At 41.1% G+C, this 23016-nt stretch overlaps 1 protein-coding gene across 8 annotated transcripts in view; it reads right to left on the bottom strand.

Annotated features, from left to right (window-relative positions):
* The window catches only part of LOC105006631 (membrane-associated guanylate kinase, WW and PDZ domain-containing protein 3), a 138113-nt gene extending 120176 nt beyond the window's left edge, over window positions 1–17937 (bottom strand). For 3 of the 8 annotated variants that reach the window (XM_013138375.3, XM_010865263.3, XM_013138377.3), the window contains exons 1-2: window positions 16224–16475; window positions 15393–16012 (exon numbers count right to left, since the gene is read on the bottom strand). In XM_013138375.3, the coding sequence (XP_012993829.2) occupies window positions 15393–15699 (307 nt within the window). In that variant the 5' untranslated portion in view covers window positions 15700–16012; window positions 16224–16475. Of the gene's footprint in view, window positions 1–15392; window positions 16476–17822 lie in introns of those variants that run through there. The other 5 variants (XM_013138376.3, XM_010865262.3, XM_020055347.2 and 2 more) reach the window with 5 other exon arrangements.
* Between the last annotated feature and the right edge of the window lie 5079 nt (window positions 17938–23016).

Below are 23016 nucleotides of genomic sequence, written 5' to 3'. Positions count from 1 at the left end.
TTAACACAGGTCCATATGGTGTTCCTGTAAACCTTTCACATATATGGGTGCATTAGAGATATTGGAGGGGAAACACTACAAATATCAAACATTTGTCTGAGTTCATAAATCACCTGAAGTCATTGTTGGAATGTCCATGCGCTCAGGGAGAGCCGGGTTGAGCTAATATGAGTGCAGCATCATCTGGATATATTACTCTGCCCCACTAATGCGATTTTATAGGACTTAGTGAAATAACAATTAACTACGTGTAAATTGAATGATTTGTCACCGCAAAAACACAACATTAGGGAACCCAAATCGATGGTGGTACATACCACATACATTTCTATGTGATAAAGGTCAGTTTTGGGTTTTAAAGTTGTCCTTTTCTAAAATCTCTCAAGACGGCTCAGTGTTTTGTGGAGTAAGCCCACGAGCCGTCTATGGAGATGTTAGAAAAGGTCAACTTTAAAAACCTGTGACGCTGGGGCTAGCGCAGCTTGACCCTTCTCTCCCCTCTCTCCGTGAGTGAAATGGTTGTGTGCATGAAAAAACAGACCAACAGTTACTTCCTATTGTTGAACTTAGCCAAATTGTAGCTATTCATTGTCAATCCCCTTTAGTGTTGATACAGATAGCAGGCAAGATAAAAGGAACTGTATATTAAACTGCGGTGTGAAGACCAATGTACCAATGTACTGTAACTAATGAGTTGTTTACATCTGCCCTGACAAATAACCATGAGGCCTCACTGTCGAGTGTGTCAATATTAATAATTATATGAAGTGTCAAGAGTGTGTAACTACAGATTTGAAGCACCCTAACATAACGTCCTGCTTAGATCTCCCTTAGTTACCAGTTCTGAAATGCAATCTGTACTTCAGGTTAGAGATGAAAAGATTGTTAAGGCTGCAAAAAAAAACACAGGGCTATATCTATGATTATTAACTGGGTGGTTTAAATCCTGAATGCTGATTGCCTGATAATCATGGTATATGTAACTGCAATGCATAGCGCTTATGAATGGCTCTCAGCCATAATATATAGGCAGTATACCACACCTCCTTATGCCTTATTGCCTAATTTAACTATGACTACCATAATAGCCAACAACCTTATACTTTAAGTTTGCTGTTTGTTTCTGGTCCAACCAGTTTTCATAAAACCATCATCCTTTGTCAACACCTTGTGCAGAAACTGATTGTTTTCATGCCACAGAGTCACAACAATGGGACTAATGACAGTGACAGGGTTGTGGCGATCAGGCTGACAAATGCTGCGCTCCTCCGTCCACATCCTGAGTCTTTCCAGGCCCGAGAGTGAGACTGTCACAGAGAACCAGGATACCAGCAGAAACCAGTTCACACTAATCCTCCCGGTGTCCTTCAGTTCTGACAATCACATACCACCCCCTCCCCCCTGTCACGGCTGAAATGGTTCCTCTCTACCTGGTTTCTTAACGAACGGTCCCCCTCTGGTTTCAAGCTGTATGAGAGCTTTATGTCTAGGCATCCAACACCATTTATTGATTCTCACTTTCATTAACAATGCATGACAAAGCCACAAAGCTCATTACGTGACTCCCATGGGCCCCAGAGTTCAGGTCGAGACCTGCCCAACAAATAGGCTAATACGTAGTATTTGCACAGAACTAATAATGAATTCATGAAGACGGCGGCATTAAGCAAACTTGTAACTACAAAGCCGCAGTATTTCGGGTTTAGTCATTGTTCAAATTTAAACTTGTAAACAGCACAGTAAATACACTTCCACAATCCTCTTTTATCCAGTACAGCAAGCATTGTTTGAGTGGCACAATTAATTTCCAACATAACATCAACCTCCTCCTCAAACAGACTGTAAATAAAATGCAATGCGCCGTTTTGAGGCTGAGTCTGTGGAGCGTGACACGGCCGTTGTCTTGACAGAGTATCTTCTGCACAGCGTCCCCTTCACATGATGGGAGCCAGGCAGCAGCAGTCACCCAGCTCAGTCAGGGAGAAAAGAGGACACCCAGGCTCAAGTATTGAGCAGAGGCAACAATGTCAAGGCAAAAACAGAGTGTCACTGTGCGCCAGTGAAGAAACCTGAATTCTGCACCACGCAACTACTGCACACAAACGCCAGTAGAGACAGAGAGAGAGGGACAGGGAGAGAGGGAGAGAGAAGAGAGAGAGAGAGAAGAGAGGGAGAGAGAAGAGAGGGAGAGAGAGAGAGAACAGAGACATTCGCCGGGCCTGTCAAACCAGGTCAGACCTAAATCACCACTATGCTAGCTAAGCCACAGCTCCCTGATAGAATGTGTTCATAGGCGAGGCCAAGGGCAGCATTATTTAGGAATATTCAGTCAACAGAAAATCTAAACCTGACATGAGTTGTTTTATGGCAAAGGGTGGCGGGGTGGTGTGTCAATCTTAATACATGTATAGGTTATTTATTGCATATCACCACAAATTACACAATAAAAGCTCCTGTAAAACCAAGCTCACTGCGATAACCCTGCACGCCCCACCATTGATTCAGTAGCCCAATATGAACTGGTTTATAATCAGACTACAGTCAGAGAGAGGACGCCATGGTGTAGTTGCATGTAGTTGAACTGTTCAACATAATATCACGTGGAGACACAGTGTAAGCACATGGGGCCAGATTAACATCTTAGTGTGTGTGTGTGTGTGTATGTGTGTGTGTGGGAGAGAGTGAGAGAGAAAGAGAGAGAGAGAGAGAGTGTGAGTGAGAAAAAAAGAGAGAGACAGAAAAACAGACACACAACTCTGTGTGTTAGCTCTGTTGGTATGTCATCAACAGATCTGAGTAGATCTCATAGTGAATATGTCACACACACTCACACAAACACCTCCTGCTTTCCCCCAGGGCTGGCCCGGGCTCTGTGGCTCTATGGAGATTACTAGAAATGATGTAACCTCTTGAACACAGACGTTCTCCCAGGACATCGCTTTCTAGTTGCCCTTGGTAATCCCATGATCATAGAGAAGAGAGGAGGGAAAGCTTCGAATAGAGGCAGATATGAATGTCGATCCTCGGTAGCAGTAGCCCAGCTAGCTTAATAAAAGGGAATACAAAATGCATGTGGTTCCACACTATAACTGAAATACTGAGATATGGGATCCGTTCAGCACCATCACACGTTACTCTAAAATAAGGACAATCATGCCTGCCTAGTATGGCTCAATTTGAAGCCCAAAGTACAGAGAACAAATTAAGCTGGAGTATCCAAGGCTCACAATTAAAGTGAGGCATAAGGAGCATCTTGTTTATCATGGGGTTTAGAGAAAAGCCCAGAGCTCCTGGTTGTAATGCACGAGGAACCCATGCCATCCTGCGAAGGGCTCTTCAGTTGTTCTGAGACTCTTCACTGTCACTGCTTTTGCCCTGTAATGTGTCATTGGCATTCTGTGACACACACCAAATGAAGGAGCCCGAGAGGGTGGGAAACATTAAGATTCCAGAAAGACAACTGTTCTCCACCAATCACATTTCAGAGGAATATGGAAGTGCTTCTATCTATAGCTCGAGGACTCCTCTCCCCACAAGTGATACATCTGACTTTTATCTTAATCTTGTTGTCATAGATACTGTAGCACTGCCTTTTCCTACCTAGTGGTAGCTCTAAGTGCTTTACGTCTTTCAGTAGTTTACTTTGATCTGAGAACTGCTGACTGCTACGAAACTGCAGATGATTGTCGGGAGATCCAACCATGGTCGAGGGGATGCAGATTTTTGTGATGTTTTGTTAATCACTGCCTGCATAGAATGGCAAGTGGTTTCCCTCTCCAAGGCAATTAACAATTCTTTCAGAGAGGAGTGTTCTTTAACTCTATTGCAGTTGTGTCAAATGACGATAATGTCAACCAGAGCAAACACAGTTCTCTACAGAGTTATTCAAGGAAGGAAGGAAAGAAAGACTCCACACCAATTCTAACTAGGGTTTTTTCCCCAGTTCTTTTCAGACATTTTCAGTTTTTATTTTGTATCTTTGTCAACTGTGTTTTTTTAGCCATTCAGTCCTCTCCCTGTAGTTTTTAAAGACGGCCTTCACCCCATTGGGCCAATCCCTCTAATTTAGTATAGCCTACCTGGCCAGTGCATATGGAATACCCTACCACGGACAACTAACAATGCATTCCAATTGAGATTTTGACAGAACATTGCAGAGGTTGTTGTGGCTAGATACAGTTGCTAAGCAATGATTTGTGAAACAATCACATTTAAGCAAATGGTCATTTGTGTGCTACATATATTTAACTATGAGAGCATTTTGCTGAGGCAGTTGGTTGAGGTATACCACATGCCTTGAAGACACCAATGGTGTGTGGCCCATTGTTTATCCTTTTAAACTGCAATAACAAAGATGTTTCAAAGAACTGTCAGTCAAGATTAAGTGAAAAATAAGCTCCACACCCACTAATTTATTTTTTTAATAGAAAGTATATATTTTGGTTTATGCCATCACTTAAGGATATTTTGCATGGGAATCAAAATGACAGTTCAAGAACTTTAAATTTCCAAGAACATCACTGGGCGCATTTTAGGGGTGACCCTTGCTCATTTTTCAGTGGATAAACACCAAAAGGGACATAACAATAATAATAAATGGTGCTGGGGGAAAGATTGGTCTGGAGAAGTTGGTAGTGGATATTAGTGACATCTCACATCTTTGACCTATGCTGAAGGGCAGCAACGATTGTCATTCCTAAGGCAGCTGGCACTCACTGTTGCATAAAGAGAATGTCCTTCATGAACAGTAGTGTTTGGGTCAGTAACTGTATTGCCCATCCCTCATAAAGCAAACAGCCATATAATGACCATCAAACCATAACCACCCTACATTGCATACTAATAATCGTTAAAACCCAGAGTGAGAGATACACATCTCAATAATTAGAGATAGAAATCTCTCAACCAAACTTAATGAGGACCACCACTGGTGATAAAAATGTACACGATTATTCAGCAATGCACAACGACTAACGGTGAGATATCTGTAAATCATTACATTAAAACAAATATGCTATGATCAATCAACAATGCACAACGACCAAGGGTGAGATTTCTTTAAATCATTACATTAAAACCAACCGCAGCAAAGCAGTGCAGTTAAATCACCATCCACAACAAGCTGAATCTATTGAAAAAGGCAAATGCAGCAGCCATTAGGCATGCCATCTATGCTGACTGAGAAAAAGAAAAGGGAAAAGGACGAGTATGTGAAAAACTAAACAGAACGTAGGATGCAAGCATGGATGTCAGAGGGCAGGGAGACTAGGGACATAATCAATATCCTAAAATCATTATGTGAAACAACCACAACATTACAAAGACGTGATGCTGGAAGGGATTTGATTGTCATATGGTGATCATTTAATTTCCCATAATGGGTTTAAATAGAAGGGATTTGTGAGTTTGTGAGATTATGCTGTTTGTATTCTTTTGTGACCTTTTCCCCCTCTCCCTCCATTCCTCCCTCCTCTCAGTTTTTACTCATTACACAATAAAACATTGTGACCTACAGTATGTCATCATGTAACAGGCACAGGAGCACTGGGATTTCCCCGAAAGCCCGAGTGCTGCTCCAGTGCCTTAACATATATTGTAGAATGGTAAAAAAGAAAAAAAATGCATCAAATAAATACAACAATATGCAATATTTGTTTCTATGTCAGCTACTTTGTCTGTAACACTGTGAACTGGTTCATTCCAATGAACAAGAATACAACCAGTCCTGCATCAGTAATCGCACACACACACACAGTAGATAAAAATCAGTCATCGTCAAATCTTCACAGGGACACTATAATCATAAGCGTATATCTCCACTCAATAGTTCCAGCCATCATTCAATCCTAGCGTGGAAGTTAAAGCGGTCAGCCTATCCGCACAGACTGTAAGCCCTTTTTTCCACAGGCTTCCTATTCCAAGACAATGCTGGAGAGTAAGAGTGGCACCAATTTGCTTTATACATTACACACAGACATTGTGAATGTAGTCCACACACATAGAAAGATGTTGATTTAACGTACAATTGTAAGGCAAACAGCTGCAATATGATTGTGAGTTTGCCCAAAAAGAATCTGCGCAAGGGGAAATCTCTACTCATCTTCTCCCAGATTCTGAATCTCTAGCTCTTTACTCATGCTGTTATGGTCTGATCAGCCTAATACCATAGCCCATTTCTCGGATTTCATATTTATTTTTCAGAAATATATTCAGAAATATGAAATTATTTCATTTGAAAATAAAATACATTTAATATAAATATAATAAATATAAAATACATATAATCATTTGAAAAAGAAATAGGCCTGTATAGTCTTTGTAGGCTAATTATGATTCAGGAGTAAACCTTTTTCTCTGCCTTTTGTAACTGAGGACACGGTCTTGCTTGTGTAGGATATGGGGCAATGATCATTGGTCATGAGAGTACCACCAAACGATTTGAAAGACAGCACGTGATTGACTGTCGCTAGAGTTCCACCCCCAGAGAAGACGGCGCTGCTCTTCTTCCAGAGGAAGGCTTGTCTGCTCAAAGACCTTCGCACCACAGTTGAGAACTCCACGGTTTCCCTATCGCAGAGTGCTAAGATCCTTGGTGTGACCCTGGAGAAAACCCTGTCATTCTCTGCAAACGTCAAGGAAGTGACTCGCTCCTGCAGGTTCATGCTCTACAACATTCTTAGAGTAAGACCTTACTTCACACAGGAAGCGGCGCATGTACTAATCCAGGCACTTGTCATCTCACGTCTGGACTACTGCACCTCACTGTTGGTTAGACTCCTTGCTTATGTCATCAAACCCCTGCAACTTATGCAGAATGCTGCAGCATGCCTGACATTCAACCTTCCAAAATGTTCCCATATCTCGTAGCTTTTCCACACACTCCAGCGGATTCCAGTTTCAGCTCGAACCGTAGTCCCCTTTTTTTGTATTGGTTTTGCTGATAGCTACTTCAGAAAGGTGTAATTACTATTACTGGATTGTGTGGTCATCCCACCTAGCTTTCTTAGAATGAATGCACCAACTGGAAGATGCTCTGGATAACAGTGTCTACTAAACGACTACATTTAAAGGTAAAATGGGCAGACACTGCAGTCAGTAGTGAACTTAACCAGGGTAATCAGTTTATCAGTTGGCTTGTTCATTTTGCACAGCTCATTGCCTTGAATGGCCACTCCATCTGCCCTGACGTGAAATCTCCACCCACCCAGGCCACCATATTGATTTAGTTTGCTTTTCCTTATACTGTATTTTCTGCATGTACAGTGGGGAGAACCAGTATTTGATACACTGCCGATTTTGCAGGTTTTCCTACTTACAAAGCATGTAGAAGTCTGTAATTTTTATCATAGGTACTCTTCAACTGTGAGTGATGGAATCTAAAACAAAAATCCAGAAAATTACATTGTATGATTTTTGAGTAATTAATTTGCATTTTATTGCATGACATAAGTATTTGATACATCAGAAAAGCAGAACTTAATATTTGGTACAGAGACCTTTGTTTGCAATTACAGAGATCATACGTTTCCTGTAGTTCTTGACCAGGTTTGCACACACTGCAGCAGGGATTTTGGCCCACTCCTCCATAAAGACCTTCTCCAGATCCTTCAGGTTTCGGGGCTGTTGCTGGGCAATATGGACTTTCAGCTCCCTCCAAAGATTTTCTATTGGGTTCAGGTCTGGAGACTTGGTAGGCCACTCCAGGACCTTGAGATGCTTCTTACGGAGCTACTCCTTAGTTGCCCTGGCTGTGTGTTTTGGGTCATTGTCATGCTGGAAGACCCAGCCACGACCCATCTTCAATGCTCTTACTGAGGGAAGGAGGTTATTATCCAAGATCTCGGGATACATGGCCCCATCCATCCTCCCCTCAATATGGTGCAGTCGTCCTGTCCCCTTTGCAGAAAAGCATCCCCAAAGAATGATGTTTCCACCTCCATGCTTCACGGTTGGGATGGTGTTCTTGGGGTTGTACTCATCCTTCTTCCTCCTCCAAACACGGCAATTGGAGTTTAGACCAAAAAGTTTCATTTTTGTCTCATCAGACCACATTACCTTCTCCCATTCCTCCTCTGGATCATCCAGATGGTCATTGGCAAACTTCAGACGGCCCTGGACATGCGCTGGCTTGAGCAGGGGGACCGGGCGTGCATAGTGTGTGACGGCATAGTGTGTTACTAATGGTTTTCTTTGAGACTCTGGTCCCAGCTCTCTTCAGGTCATTGACCAGGTATTGCCGTGTAGTTCTGGGCTGATCCCTCACCTTCCTCATGATCATGTATTCCCCCAAGAGGTGAGATCTTGCATGGAGCCCCAGACCGAGGGAGATTGACCATCATCTTGAACTTCTTCCATTTTCTAATAATTGCGCCAACAGTTGTTGCCTTCTCACCAAGCTGCTTGCCTATTATCCTGTAGCCCATCCCAGCCTTGTGCAGGTCTACAATTTTATCCCTTACAAAGCTCTCTGGTCTTGGCCATTGTGGAGAGGTTGGAGTCTGTTTGATTGAGTGTGTGGACAGATGTCTTTTATACAGGTAACGAGTTCAAACAGGTACAGATCATACAGGTAATGGGTGGAGAACAGGAGGGCTTATTAAAGACAAACTAACAGGTCTGTGAGAGCCAGAATTCTTACTGGTTGGTAGGTGATAAAATACTTATGTCATCTCTCACAGTTGAAGTGTACCTATGATAAAAATTACAGACTCTACATGCTTTGTAAGTAGGAAAACCTGCAAAATGAACAGTGTATCAAATACTTGTTCTCCCCACTGTATTTTAGATGTGTGGTCAGAATGGATGTTTGGTCAATGCATTGAATTTAGTATTGGAAAAAAGAACAAAAATCCTTTACAATATCTGTCTACAAATTTACAATACTGTAGACACCCTGTCTGTGTCTTGTTAATACTTGGTAAAATGCCTAAATAGCTTGCCTAAGTATACTGCCTGCTTATGTCAAACATCTACGGTACAACACAAATAATTATGTAATGGAACACCTTTTTATCCATCAACTGCATGCCTGACACACAATCTTCAGCATCAGTACTATGAACCGTTAACCCTGCAAGGATGTGTTTGCTTGATTACAAAAGAAAATGTTAAGGTTTATTCTACCAAGCACGGCCAGGTGTTTGTGGCACAGGGACAACAGTTTACAGTGTTGATCCTGAGCACTTTGCCGTCAATAACGATTCTCTTTCATCCACAACACAAGGCCATCGACCAGTAGAGTGCTGCCGGAGGACTCTCTTCAGCACCCCAATGGTAATGTGCTCCTGAAACAAGGATTTTAGAAAATAGACCGGTTGGAATCTCTGTTGGCAAACTACACACTGCAATTCAATAGAGAGATCGAAACAATAACGTGTCTAGGTGAATTTTGGGCTACATCTAAGAAGACCAAAAAACAGGACTAGAATGTAAACAACATTAAGTCATTTACAAGTATGATCTGGTCCATTTTCTCTTCAGGTTAGTTTTAATGTATCGCTGCCGCCCCATTATGAAGGCCTATACCTAACATACTGGGATGGCCGTGCGGCACACTGCCCCCCTCACGATTTTTGTGTTTGCTTTAGTTAAGCCCCTGGTCTCTTAAGCGAAATGAGAAAAGCTGGATTTGCAGCTACTCTGAGGATCTGCAGCCATTTGGATTCTTTTACAGTGCACATAAGAGTATGCAAAGTAGTGGCTCGTCTTAAATGAATTATTGAGCACTTCAAGTACAACTTCAGACTATTTTGTTTTCCAGTTGTACTGCGTATCGTGCGATTACCCTTCACTGCCCCCATACACATATTCTGGCCCTTTGTACGTGAGACTTAAGAGATGTTTAGATTTTTGCTGAGAAGTATAACATCTAGGAAGGCCAGTGATGTGGGCTAGGATGTGTGAGGGAGAAGTTAGGCCTGGGTCTTGGTCAAGACCCTGAAGTATCTGGAGGACAAAAGAAAGCAGGAACCAATACCAAAACAGGATGTGATGTAACGAGAACAGGAAAATTAAGCAAAAAATGTTTTATTGTATTTATTATTGCAATTAAATGAGATATAGTTACAATCTCATAGAACACAATAGTTTTCATTACTGGAAGACAATTGTTGTGATTCTGGCATTCTGCAATGCATCCACCTTTATATAAATTTACAATTAAGTATTTGAGCAGACACTTATCCAAAGCGATTTACAGTAACGCAAAGTAAGTTTTCATCATTTGTTATTTTTCTGTGTTTCACAAATAACCACTCATTTAAAAATTAATAAGGCGATCATGTAATTGGATAGAAATAGCAGGGATTTGAGGGTTTGTGAGATTATGGTGTTGTTATTCCTTTGTGACCTTTGTCCCCTCTCCCTCCTCACCTCCCTCCTCTCAAAATGTTGCTTATTGCACAACACACATTGGGACCTATAGTGCATGTAACAGACACTAGAGGACTGGGATAACCCAGAAGTCCAGGCACTTTTGTGTATAAAGCTGATGTGGCTATGTACGATGATGACTGATCAGGAACATCATATTTACATGCCAGCTAAAACTAAACATGGGCACTATCATGAAAAGTCACCATTAACAGCAAAAAATAAAAACATTTGATATCTATACTATATCGGAAATTAAAACAGGGCAACCAATTTGCCATTTACGGTCTTATTTGAACATTTTTACAGAATATACAGCAAACCCTGGGATGTGAGAAGAATCGGATGACAATATAAAAATGTGGATATCGCCCACCCCTAATATCAATATAAGGCATTACGGTTAAACAAAACAAAAACTTCCAGAATTACTCATCTTCTCACTCCCTCTTAGCTGCCTTCTCTTCCTCCATCTTTTGTAAAACGATCTACCTTTTCCCTGCTCCATTCAGTTATCCTGCAACCAGTGATCTTTGATCACCAGACAACCTGCGCCACCCCTTCCTCCCTTCAGACCATTCTGAGACCTTCTCCCATCCCTTCTCCCAAAACCAACACTTGGTGATCTCTTCTGTCTTGTCTTTCCAAAACCCAGAAGCGTGCTATATGCACAACCAAACTAAAATGAGCTCTTGGACAAGCAAATAATAACACTCGTTTTAGATTAAAAAAATATTGCACCGAGTTTCTTTATTATCGGTCATCACAGCTTCAATAGCCAAAGCCTTCAGGGGAATCTGTCTTGGAGAGAATCTGTCAGTTTTACAGTCTCTCAGTAATTGTGTTCCCCAAGGCTCAATTCTAGGCCATCTACTTTATTCTCTACACACCAAATGACTGGTTCATGTCCTCACATGGTCTCTATATTTTCGATATGGATAACACTAAATTATTATTTCTCTTTCCCCATCTGACACCCAGGGAGCACCAGACATTTTTGCGTGCCTGCGTGACGATACTGCTCGGATGTCGACCCACTGCCTGAAGCTACACTTTGACAAAGACAGAGCTGCTATTCCAACAAAAAGGGCCAGTCCGCTCCAAAACCTCTCCATCATGAATGGCCCTCCATGGTATCCAATCCAGCAGGACTTCTGGTAAGAGTCCAGATCTATCCTAAACACTTAACATACAGCTCAGACACCAATCCATAGGTCAAAAGACATTTCTCAAAAACGACTCTTCCTACTCCCCAAATCCAGAACAGAGGCTGGGAAAACGCTGTACTAAAAAGAGCCATGTCGACTTAGAACTCACTGACACCCCAAGTAATTGAAGCTATCAATAACATCCAATAAAACAACACATATCACAACTGCAACTGAAGAGACAGACCCTTTTCCATTATGTCCTGAGGTTTAGCTATAGTAAAAATTAGGTATTTATTAAGAATTTTCCTTCATGTTTGGACACCAGACAGAGTGGCTAATAGGGACCCTAATAAAATACCAAATAACATTTCCAACACATTCACTTATCATTACTTGCCTTATTCCGACAGCAACCACTTCTTTTCCTAAACAACTGGATGCTGACTTGGAATTCATTCTCTCAGAACAACACAGATTAAAGCACATTGTAGGTGTGTGCGTGCGTGACGGCGACAGAGAGGGAGAAGGGCGAAACAGATACATACATAAAGAAAGAAAAACCGAACGTCATTAATGAGCAAAGGTAGAGCAGAGGGGGATGCTTCTGGCATGTAGAAACACACACTAATTGTCATGCTCCAGAATTGCAAAAAAGAAGAATACTTCTTAGTTCCTGACAGACTCACATGTCCGTCTTGCACAGATGCTGGTGATTAGTGTGTAAGTGAACTGCTGGTGTTATACACGGAACAAGGATGTAACAATGTGTTGCAAATTTTTTTTTTGTAAAGGTTTAGATCCACAAAACTAGGCTCATTACAGTCATTATCAACTGTTACTGGGAATATTATACAAGCGCTATCTGATGTAATGTGTAACACGTTCCAAAATCCTGACAGCAAGTTGCAACCTACTGGCCCTACAGGCCGTCAATATGCGTTGATGAATGTATGTATCTACTGTAGCCTACTAAGCACTACTTCTCCAATGTCAACACTGCCTGGAGATTGTCATTGTAACTTTGATCAATGGGATCTCAGCACAGTCAGCAGCACTGACAATGTTTGGGAGTGTGGCTACTGGCTAGCTTACAGTGGCTCTACTCTCCAGCTAGAGCAGGAGGCAGATGTTTCCAATGCTCCAAGCTTGTTGTCCCGCTCCAGTGTAAGCAAGAGACAGACAGAACATCTCATTCCAATGGAAAAGTATGGCCTGTCAAGAGGAGTTCTCTGTTAAGACTAGAGAGTCACTTTCCAGACGAGTTGTGCATTAATGTGATTAACCCACGCTCGCCATGTCCATCTGATAACATTACACAGTGTAAGATTGGATCCACTCACATTCCCTTTTATTGGTGTATGGTAATCAACAGGTAATTTGAAATGTGATGAGAGAGGGCCATGAGAGCCAGGCTGCTCCACTGCCTTCCAAACACTCATTAAAGAGACCCACTACAGACAAACACAGCTTCCATAATGCATACCATTAACCAGCTACAAAACTAACCACTATCTCAAAATAGCCAGCATATAGTTTCCAAGACTACAGTGAATTATATACATTGAACTAAAAAGGCATTGAACCATATACTACCATAGAAATCTCTTTATCAATCTGATTAAACAGGGCAGAGAAACAAGATAACTATTTTCTCAGTGTAACCCATTGTAGAGCCTTGCAAAGCACATATCCAGCTATTTCCATCAGGTCATCACCCATATACATATGATTAAGGACAGAAGGAATATAGCAGTCCTAAGGTTAGCTGTACAATGTCATGAAAATAGTATTTTTGATTTTTATAATCTTTGCATATTTTGTCAATAAGCCTAAATCTTTTCAGATATTTTACCAGGGTTCATACACTGTACATTATTTAATCAGCCACAATCATTTAACCTTAACATAACTGATTCAGGTGGGCACTGACTGAGCTGACAAGGTAACAAATGTTTGGTTGTGCCATCGGCCAAGGCAGTTAACAGTTATGGCTCCTGTCACTCTGTATAAGAGTCTGCTAAATAACTCAAATGCAAATCATCTGAAACCTTTGGGTCAAATGTACCTTTTTCAAAGACGAAGAAGCAGAAGCATACCATGATCCACTTTAGCTCCATGACTACATCTTCCAGGGAAACTCCTGTCTACTCAGTCACACTGTTACACCAGTCCAAACTTCAACCAAACTCTACCTAGGTTTTCACACACATCTCTGTCCAATTACAATAGCAACTTCAACCAACATGCAGCAGGTTCCTACTTATTTAAGACCTTCTGAAACATCCTAATTCATACTCAAAGGTTAGCCGACAATAAAGTAATTCACAATTTTATACCACACTTCCCACTCTAAGCTGTCAGCAGATACAGGAAGTCCACTGCTCCAGGTAACTAGGGAGAGAAAGGCGTTCAATTGAATTCCCTCACCTCCTGCCACCTGTACTCCCTGTCCCCTCTGGCCTCTTTTGAAAGTTAAAAGGTTATTGATGAGAGAAGGTGAGGGCATGCATTACGATTTGCTAGTATATGTAGAAACTGACCTTCTTCATGCCATTTACACATGCTCACACACACGGCATCACATATTTAGAGACAAATATATGAGAGTTCCTGTCTTTGTGGCACAAAAATACAAGCCATTGTATTTCAGTCAGGACTGAAACATTCACTGACAGGTAAAAAAGAATAATGAAGTTAACTCAGGCAGTTGTTGTCACTGCTGGTGATGATGATTGTGAGGTAAAAGGTGATATAATATTCCCATCACCATGAGCTTAAGGGAAAAAAACAGCATAGTGTGGGAGATGAGCCTAGAGCCAAAGGCTGAGCTGATTCCATCTCTATCCCATGCCCTTTATTAATCATCCTTGGTTAGTTGGGAATAGAGCGTGGTGTGAGGCGCTCTGGGCCAAGCAGTGCAGTGGAGGACACACACACACACTCAAACAAACACGCTCTCCAAAACAGCGCTGATCTTCAGGGCTACAGGCTTGGAGGCCTAGAACTCAGCTGCAGATGATGACGCAACCTTTTGCACAGTCTCAGTAGTTGTTTGGATATTCCAGTTAAGACACATAGCAACAAGAGAGTCATCCCCTTCCCCTACATCAGATAGACACCCAGCCCTCCAGCCAGCTAACCACTGAGGCCCTGTCCCTCAGTGGGTGTATAAACCAGAGCTGGGGTAAAACCTGTGCACATTTCACCATGTTTTACAGATTCTTATTCCCTGTGAATTCAATTAAATAATGTGGATTCAAATACTTTTATTGGATGTATTGATGATTAAATTCTATGACTATACAACTATTTTAAGATTTTTTTTAATTATATCTTCAAGAAACAAAAGCATACAGCCCTCTAGAACTTGGGTAGATAACCATGTCTGTACAGTGGGGTTAAATGACAGACATTTTTAGAAGTCACGCTGCTGAGGTCACCTCACATCAATAGCAGCTATGGATCTATCAAACCACTTGCTTTGCCACTTACATAACCAAGAATTTGTAGTGGTATCTGCATTCATCAATAACCACATGCAAATTGGATTTCTCTCAAGCATAATATGAGCATTAAGTCACCTATCAATAATAAAAGAAAAAGAGCCATACCATTCAAATGGCATAACACCTCACATTGCATTATTGCAGGGAAGCTTGAATAATCGGTATAATAACCTCACACTATAAGTATTCACAATTATCTAAGAGAAAAAGGTCAAATGTGTAAAACGCCCCCATAAACACCATGCTCGATTACCCCCAAAAATACAATTACACTTAGTATGCAACTAGTTGGTAAACTCTGGCTTAGAGCTTATATATGGTAACATAGTACGCAAAAAATTCAAAGACGAAAACTAATACGCACCTGGTTTGACTGTCTTCAAACGAATGGGCTCCCGAAAGTGGCGAATGACTGCGTGCGTGTCGCGGTTTGTAAGTCCACTGACAGGGGTTCCGTTGATCTCCAACAAAACGTCCCCGAAATAGGGCATTCTCCCGACGTGGCACACCATCACATCCAACTTCATTTGACCCAGGTAAGGGAATTCTCCATGTTCCGCACCCCCCAGCACCTCTACCACGTTGCCGAATTCTCCGAGGCTTCCCCATGACAAGGCACACTCCTGCACTTTGCTTGACCAATGTTTCTTCTTTTTCAGGGTTCTGGACATAGTGTTGTGTCCTTTATACCTTTATATGTCGTTTGATCTTAAATGTTCTGTTGCGCTGGTCGTTTTTTTTCTCAAGCACTAAAGCAGGAGAAAATATGGTCGAACAAAGATTACTGGTCGTAAGTTATTCACAAAACCTAGTTGTTGCATCATTTCTCTGATATTATTGACAACTTACATGTTTAGAAACAGCCTGACTGGTAGACAATTCCGGGTGAAGTGTAAATAAATATCATAGTCCAAAAATAAACCACAGTAATCTTTGAGTAGCACTGCCGCCCGTAGAAATCTTCACGAACACCACAGTAGTGGGCTGTAAAATGGAAAGTACGTCCGTAATATTTAATATTACTACAATAATCCCAATGTTGCGTGCGTAAAACGATAACCACCAACACCGAGAAGCAATATATACATTAATGCATAGGCTACATGCATTTCATCCTCTACATAACTCAACCATAGGTTAGTTCTTATTTCCTACACCTCTGGATGAAAGTTGTCAAAACAAGGTATCCACTCACCTCACCATAGACTGCGTGGGAGATAATTCTGCTCAGAGATTTACAACCGTGCGTCAACGAGCGTCTTTATACCGGTGACTAGACGAACAGAAAGACAGACTGTCGAAGACACGAGTCGTTCTCAATCGCGTCATTCACTCAGTTGTAATTTATCCTTGTTCCAGTTCGTAGTTCGAACCCTACGCATTTTATGTAGAATAGTGACAACCGCGACAGCCTCCACTGACACAGGTTTAGACACACCTGGGACTGTGGTAGAACTAAGCGGGATGCGGAATCCCTGCACGCCCATTTATACACATGTCACTGCGTGCCGCGCAACTCAACAACCATACGCAGGCGTATTCATGTTCAATGAATGCCTAGCTATAGTAAGATACACCAAAACATATAAAAGAGCCCTTTGGTTAATTGGAAACCTATTGAATTATGATTCTGAATATCACAATTATTTTCTATTTGCTCGGTTTTTGCCAAGCATTTAAGGTTGGAATACAGCTGGTTCTTGAATATATAGCCTAACAGGTTAAGATGCTAGCTTTCTCTGTTATTAACATGTTTATTCGGATAATTATAGATGTAGTATGACTTTATTTAATATTCATCATTCTTAACGCTAGGGTGACATATTTCGGAGTTTATACTTCTTATTCACGTTTATTAACTAGTAGCCTATTTTTGAACACCCCTGTATTAAAATTTATTTTAAGTCCTGTATAAAAAGGTCGATATTGAAGTTAGCAATTGATCTAACTGTTTTTAAAATACAGTTAAATTTAAGTTACACTTAACAGCCATTCAAAGCCTTGTCTTTAGCGTTTGGGCTGGAGAAGTAGCCTTTAATGTCTGCGGATAGATAAAATGAACAAACGTATACTGAAAATATTCCAGCAATGTTACTCTTACACTTCCAAAATATTTGAAATTCATGATTAAGGAATAGGTTCATATCGACCCCATGAAGAAAAGATTAGACAATTACACCTAAACCTAACTTATCACTCTTTTCAAAAATACATTAGAAGTCAAATGTTAATCAGTTTTTTCTCCAACAAACATATTTATCGGTATTATAATATATCACCATATTATGTTTTCCTATTATATAATAGGCAGAATATTTCGAAAGTACAATCCACATTGGAATATAAAGCAGTTCTACCGTCATTGTGTTGCAGTATCATTTTCATTTTTATAATTTCATTTTAGAGTCCCAGGTGGCTCTGTTGGCAGAGCATTGCATTTGCCATGACAGGCTTGTGGGTTTGACCCCCATGAGGTGTCTGCCAGTAGGAAAACGTGTGAAAATGTATTGTTCTAGAAATGTTTTGTCTTGAGTCGAAGATCTATAAACGTCTTTCTATTTGTACATGCAGGGGAGAAGTTGAAATTGCAGTCATACAGGAATGACAGGGTATGGAAAGTCAACACCCCATTTCAAAATGTTTTTACAAAATGAAAAAACATAAAATCCGACTTTTTCCTGCTTTATTTACACACAGTAATGCACAATATTCTGGTGAAAAAATGAATAAAAACTATTAAAAGGAATTAAAATTAAAACAGTAAAAAACACTATTTGGATAAGTGAACACCCACCTGAGTTCATACTGTCTCTATTAACTTCGCACACATGGACTGTGAAATATTTGCCCATTCTTTCTTGCAGAATTGTTCAAGCTCCATCAAATTGTATGCCGCTTATGGACTTCACTCTTTGAGCCACAGATTCTCGATGCAATTTAGGTCGGGGCTCTGGCTAGGCCACTCATGGACATTCAGCTTCTTGTCCATCAGCCACTGTACGGTTGTTTTGGCAGTGTACTTTGGGTCATTGCAATGTTGAAACGTGAACCAATTTCCCATTATCAACTTCCTGGCAGAGGGCTGCTGGTTCTCCTCAAGAATCTGTCAGTGTTTTACACTGTCCATTTTGCTCCAGTCCCTGCTGAGCAAAAACATCCTCACAACAGGATGCTGCCACCACTGTGCTGTAGGCGTGGTGTTCTTTGGGTGGGAAGATGTATTGTTTTTTTGCCCAACAATGGTCTCATCTGACTACCTTTTGCCACTTGGCCTCAGAATCTATCATTTGCTTTTTGTCAAAACTTGATTTTCCCTTTTTTGAAGAGTGTTTTTTGTCTTACCACCCCTCCCATAGTGGCCAGATGTGTGGAGATCTTGAGATATTGTGGTTACATGCACACATTCACCAGTATTTGTCATAAAGTCCTGAAGCTCCTTCAAAGCTGAAATTGGCTTCTTAGAAGCCTCTCTGATCAGGCTCCTCCTGCCCAGTCATCCAGTTTTGAGCGTCGGGCTGATTTATGCAAGGTCTGGGTGATGCCATACACCGTCCAGTTATTAATAATGGTCTTAACTGTGCTCCAAGGGATGGACAAAGCCTTTGAAATATCCATCCACTGAGTTGTGGCGTTCCGCAACATCATCTAGTAGATCTTTTCAAAGTACTGATCCCATCCCTAAGCTAAGTAGATTCATAGCTATGAATTGTGCTATTAAACAAATAAGTCCTCTATGACCAACTGCTTTTATTTTAAACTGATAAAAATCACAAATTTTTCCTAAAAGGGGAATTTACTGTTTTAGTTTGAATACATTTTCAGAGAAAAAAAAATACATGGATATTGTGGATTATTGTATGTAAATATATCAGAATGTCTGATTTCACGTTTTGTCATTCTAGGCTGTAAGCAATAAGCTGTAACAATAGCTGAACATTTTGAAAGAAGTTGGTTACTTTCCATACAATCAATCAATCAAATGTATTTATAAAGCCCTTTTTACATCAGCAGTTGTCACAAAGTGCTATTACAAAACACCCAGCCTTAAACTCCAAGGAGCAAACAACAATAGTGTTGAATTTCAGTGGCAGGGAAAAACGTTTTTTGTCTTGATCTGCAACACAACCAGGAGGACAGGGACAGCAACAAGTTTAAAACAGGGCAGGAGACAGGGAAAGTAGAAAACGGATTCCTTAGATCTACAAGGATTTATAGTGGAGAAGGAGAACTGATCCTACTCCCCTGGCACAATAATATAGCAGTGTAAAACCTTGGGGCTGAGACAGTGGGGTCCAGTGACACTGTGGCTGAGACAGTGGGGTCCAGTGACACTGTGGCTGAGACAGTGGGGTCCAGTGACACTGTGGCCCTATCTGGGGGGAGGCCCCGGACAGGGCCCAAAGGGCAGGAAATCAATCCACCCACATTGCCAAGCATCAACCAAAGGGACACCCACCAACCACAACCACCCTGAATGAGGGCCGAGTATTGCCAGCAGAGTTCAGCCCAATAGCACGATGCGCAATAGAAAGACAACAACAAGCCAGTGACCCCTCCCCCGAATGGCATTGGAGGGAGGGCATCCCAGTGGTAATTAGAGCCCACCCGGCAAGACAGCATCATGCCCCTGGGCCAGACTACACTTAATCATAGACCATGCTGTAGAGATGAGTCTTTAGTAGACACTTTTTTGCACTGAGTCTGCATTTCTAACCCTAATTGTCAAATCATTCCACAGTAGTGGAGCTCTTTGAGAGAAGGCCCTGCCTGTTTGTTTAGAAATTCTAGGTAAAATTAAAAGGCCTGCATCTTGCAATCTAAGGTTACGTGTAGGTATGTATGGCTGGATCATTTCAGTGAGGTAAGTACTGTAGGAGCAAGTCCATGTATTGATTTAAAGGTTAACAATAAAACCCTAACAGGCAACCAGTATAAAGAGGCTAGTACAGGAGTAATGTGTTCACATTTTTTTAGTTCTAGTTAGGATTCAAGCAGCCATGTGCAGCAATAATTTAAGTTTATTTATTGATTTATCAGGGTAAACAGAAAGAAGAGCATGGCAGTTTTTATGCATCAATTGTGATAGAAAGTTTCAGATTTTTGCAATGTTCTGAAGATGAAAATAATCAACTCTTGAGACATATGTTTAGGGTCAAGGGTAACGCCGAGGTTTCTTACAGTGTTTCGGGATACGACCATGCAGCCTTCGAGGTTCACAGGGAGATCTGCCAACAAAGCTCTTTGTTTCTCATGTCCTAAAACGAGCATTTCAGATTTTCTGTCATCCACATCCAAATATCTGAAACGCATGCTGCCAAAGTAGGTAATTTTGGGGCTTCTCCATGCTTCATTGAAATATATAACTGTGTCATAAGCATAACAGTGAAAGTTGACATTGTGATTCTGGATTACATCACCCAGAGGCAGCATATGCAGTGGGAAGAACAAGTATTTTGCAGGTTTTCCCACTTCCAAAGCATGTAGAAGTCTGTAATTGTTATCATATGTACTCTTCAACTGTGAGTGACAGAATCTAAAATAAAAAGCCAGAAAATCACATTGTATGATTTTTAAGCAATTAATTGCATTTTATTGCATGACATAAGTATTTGATATATCAGAAAAGCAGAACTTAATATTTGGTACAGAAACCATTGTTTGCAATTATTATCATACGTTTCCTGTAGTTCTTGACCAGGTTTGCACAGACTGCAGCAGGGATCTTGGCCCACTCCTCCATATAGACCTTCTCCAGATCCTTCAGGTTTCGGGGATGTCGCTGGGCAATACGGACTTTCAGCTCCCTCCAAAGATTTTCTATTGGGTTCAGGCCTGGAGACTGGGTAGGCCACTCCAGGACCTTGAGATGCTTCTTACGGAGCCACTCCTTAGTTGACCTGGCTGTGTGTTTCGGGTCGTTGTCATGCTGGAAGACCCAGCCACGACCCATCTTCAATGCTCTTACTGAGGGAAGGAGGTTGTTGGCCAAGATCTCGGGATACATGGCCCCATCCATCCTCCCCTCAATATGCTGCAGTCGTCCTGTCCCCTTTGCAGAAAAGCATCCCCAAAGCATGATGTTTCCACCTCCATGCTTCACGGTTGGAATGGGGTTCTTGGGGTTGTACTCATCCTTCTTCTTCCTCCAAACACGGCGATTGGAGTTTAGACCAAAAAGCTCTATTTTGTCTCATCAGACCACATGACCTTCTCCCATTCCTCCTCTGGATCATCCAGATGGTCATTGGCAAACTTCAGACGGCCCTGGACATGCGCTGGCTTGAGCAGGGGGACCTTGCGTGCGCAGCAGGATTTTAATCCATGATGGCATAGTGTGTTACTAATGGTTTTCTTTGAGACTGTGGTCCCAGCTCTCTTCAGGTCATTGACCAGGTCCTGCCGTGTAGTTTTGGGCTGATCCCTCACCTTTCTCATGATCATTGATGCCCCACGAGGTGTGATCTTGCATGGAGCCCCAGACCGAGGGAGATTGAATTTCTTCCATTTTCTAATAATTGCACCAACAGTTGTTGCCTTCTCACCAAGCTGCTTCCCTATTATCCTGTAGCCCATCCCAGCTTTGTGCAGGTCTACAATTTTATCCCTGATGTCCTTACACTGCTCTCTGGTCTTGGCCATTGTGGAGAGGTTGGAGTCTGTTTGATTGAGTGTGTGGACAGGTGTCTTTTATACAGGTAACGAGTTCAAACAGGTGAAATTAATACTGGTAATGAGTGGAGAACAGGAGAGCTTCTTAAAGAAAAACTAACAGGTCTGTGAGAGATGGAATTCTTATTGGTTGTTAGGTGATCAAATACTTATGTCATACAATATAATGCAAATTAATTATTTCAAAATCATACAATGTGATTTTCTGGATTTTCCGGATTCACTCACAGGTGAAGTGTACCTATGATAAAAATCATAGGATACAGACCTCTACATGGTTTGTAAGTAGGAAAACCTGCAAAATCGGCAGTGTATCAAATACTTGTTCTCAACCACTGTTTAGTGACAACAATAATGGGCCCAAAACCAAGTTTTGAGGAACACCAAAACATACCTTTGATTTGTCAGAGGATATGCCATCCACACATACAAACTGATATCTTTTCAGTTTAAATAAGATTTAAACCAGGCTAGAACATGTCCATGTAGCTCAATATGGGTTTCCAGTCTCTCTAAGAGAAGGGAGTGATCAATAGTGTCAAAGGCAGCTTGACCTTGTTCTTATGAACTGCCGTCTTTGACATTTTCAGGATGGAAGCAACCTTATATAAGGTAAATAATGTTATAAGGTGGAGTACATTGAGAAATGGTTTGAGCTTAAGTAAGTTAATCTAGAGAACCTTTTGGAATATATAAAAAAAAGCAAATGGTTGATGTTTCTGCTGTTAATTGGCTTTGGAGAGCGATTGTGTTGTAAATCTGGGAGGCGATTCATGAACAGTTTTATAGAATGGTTAATTGAGGGGGAGTACTTAGGTTATTGTTAGGGAATGATGTTAAGAAAGTACTGTCAAATAATGTTGAGAAAGTTGACAAGAAAGAGAGGCTGGTGTAAAGGGATGATGTTATTGCAATACATTTAAAAAACATGTTTGTAGCATCACATAGAAAAAGTACATTTTGTGAGAAATGGAGGTTTGGAGCTAAATGAATATCAAGAGGCTGGCTACAGTATGGTGACAGGTTGTTCTGTGTGGCCAGTATGCTAAAAATAAAAGCAGAAACAACTCATTTGTCATCGGAAATAGAAAGTTTGTATTCAACATAATACTTTATTATCTCAGTGAAATGTACTGAAATTAATGTATACCGTATGTTACCAGGGGTGACTGGTCATTAGGGGCAGGTGGGGCACATCCCCATCTGTTGTCAACAGAAAGAACTGCAACAAAATTATGTTATTTGTATTTCTCGAAGATTACTTCTTATAAATTATTATCAATGAATATAGCATCTTCCTAAATTGCGTTTCATTTGTG

Source organism: Esox lucius, chromosome 17 (assembly GCF_011004845.1).
Source record: "Esox lucius isolate fEsoLuc1 chromosome 17, fEsoLuc1.pri, whole genome shotgun sequence".
NCBI lineage: Eukaryota > Metazoa > Chordata > Actinopteri > Esociformes > Esocidae > Esox > Esox lucius.
The sequence above is the reverse complement of the archived record's forward strand: the minus strand, read 5'-3'. Positions and strand labels throughout refer to the sequence as shown.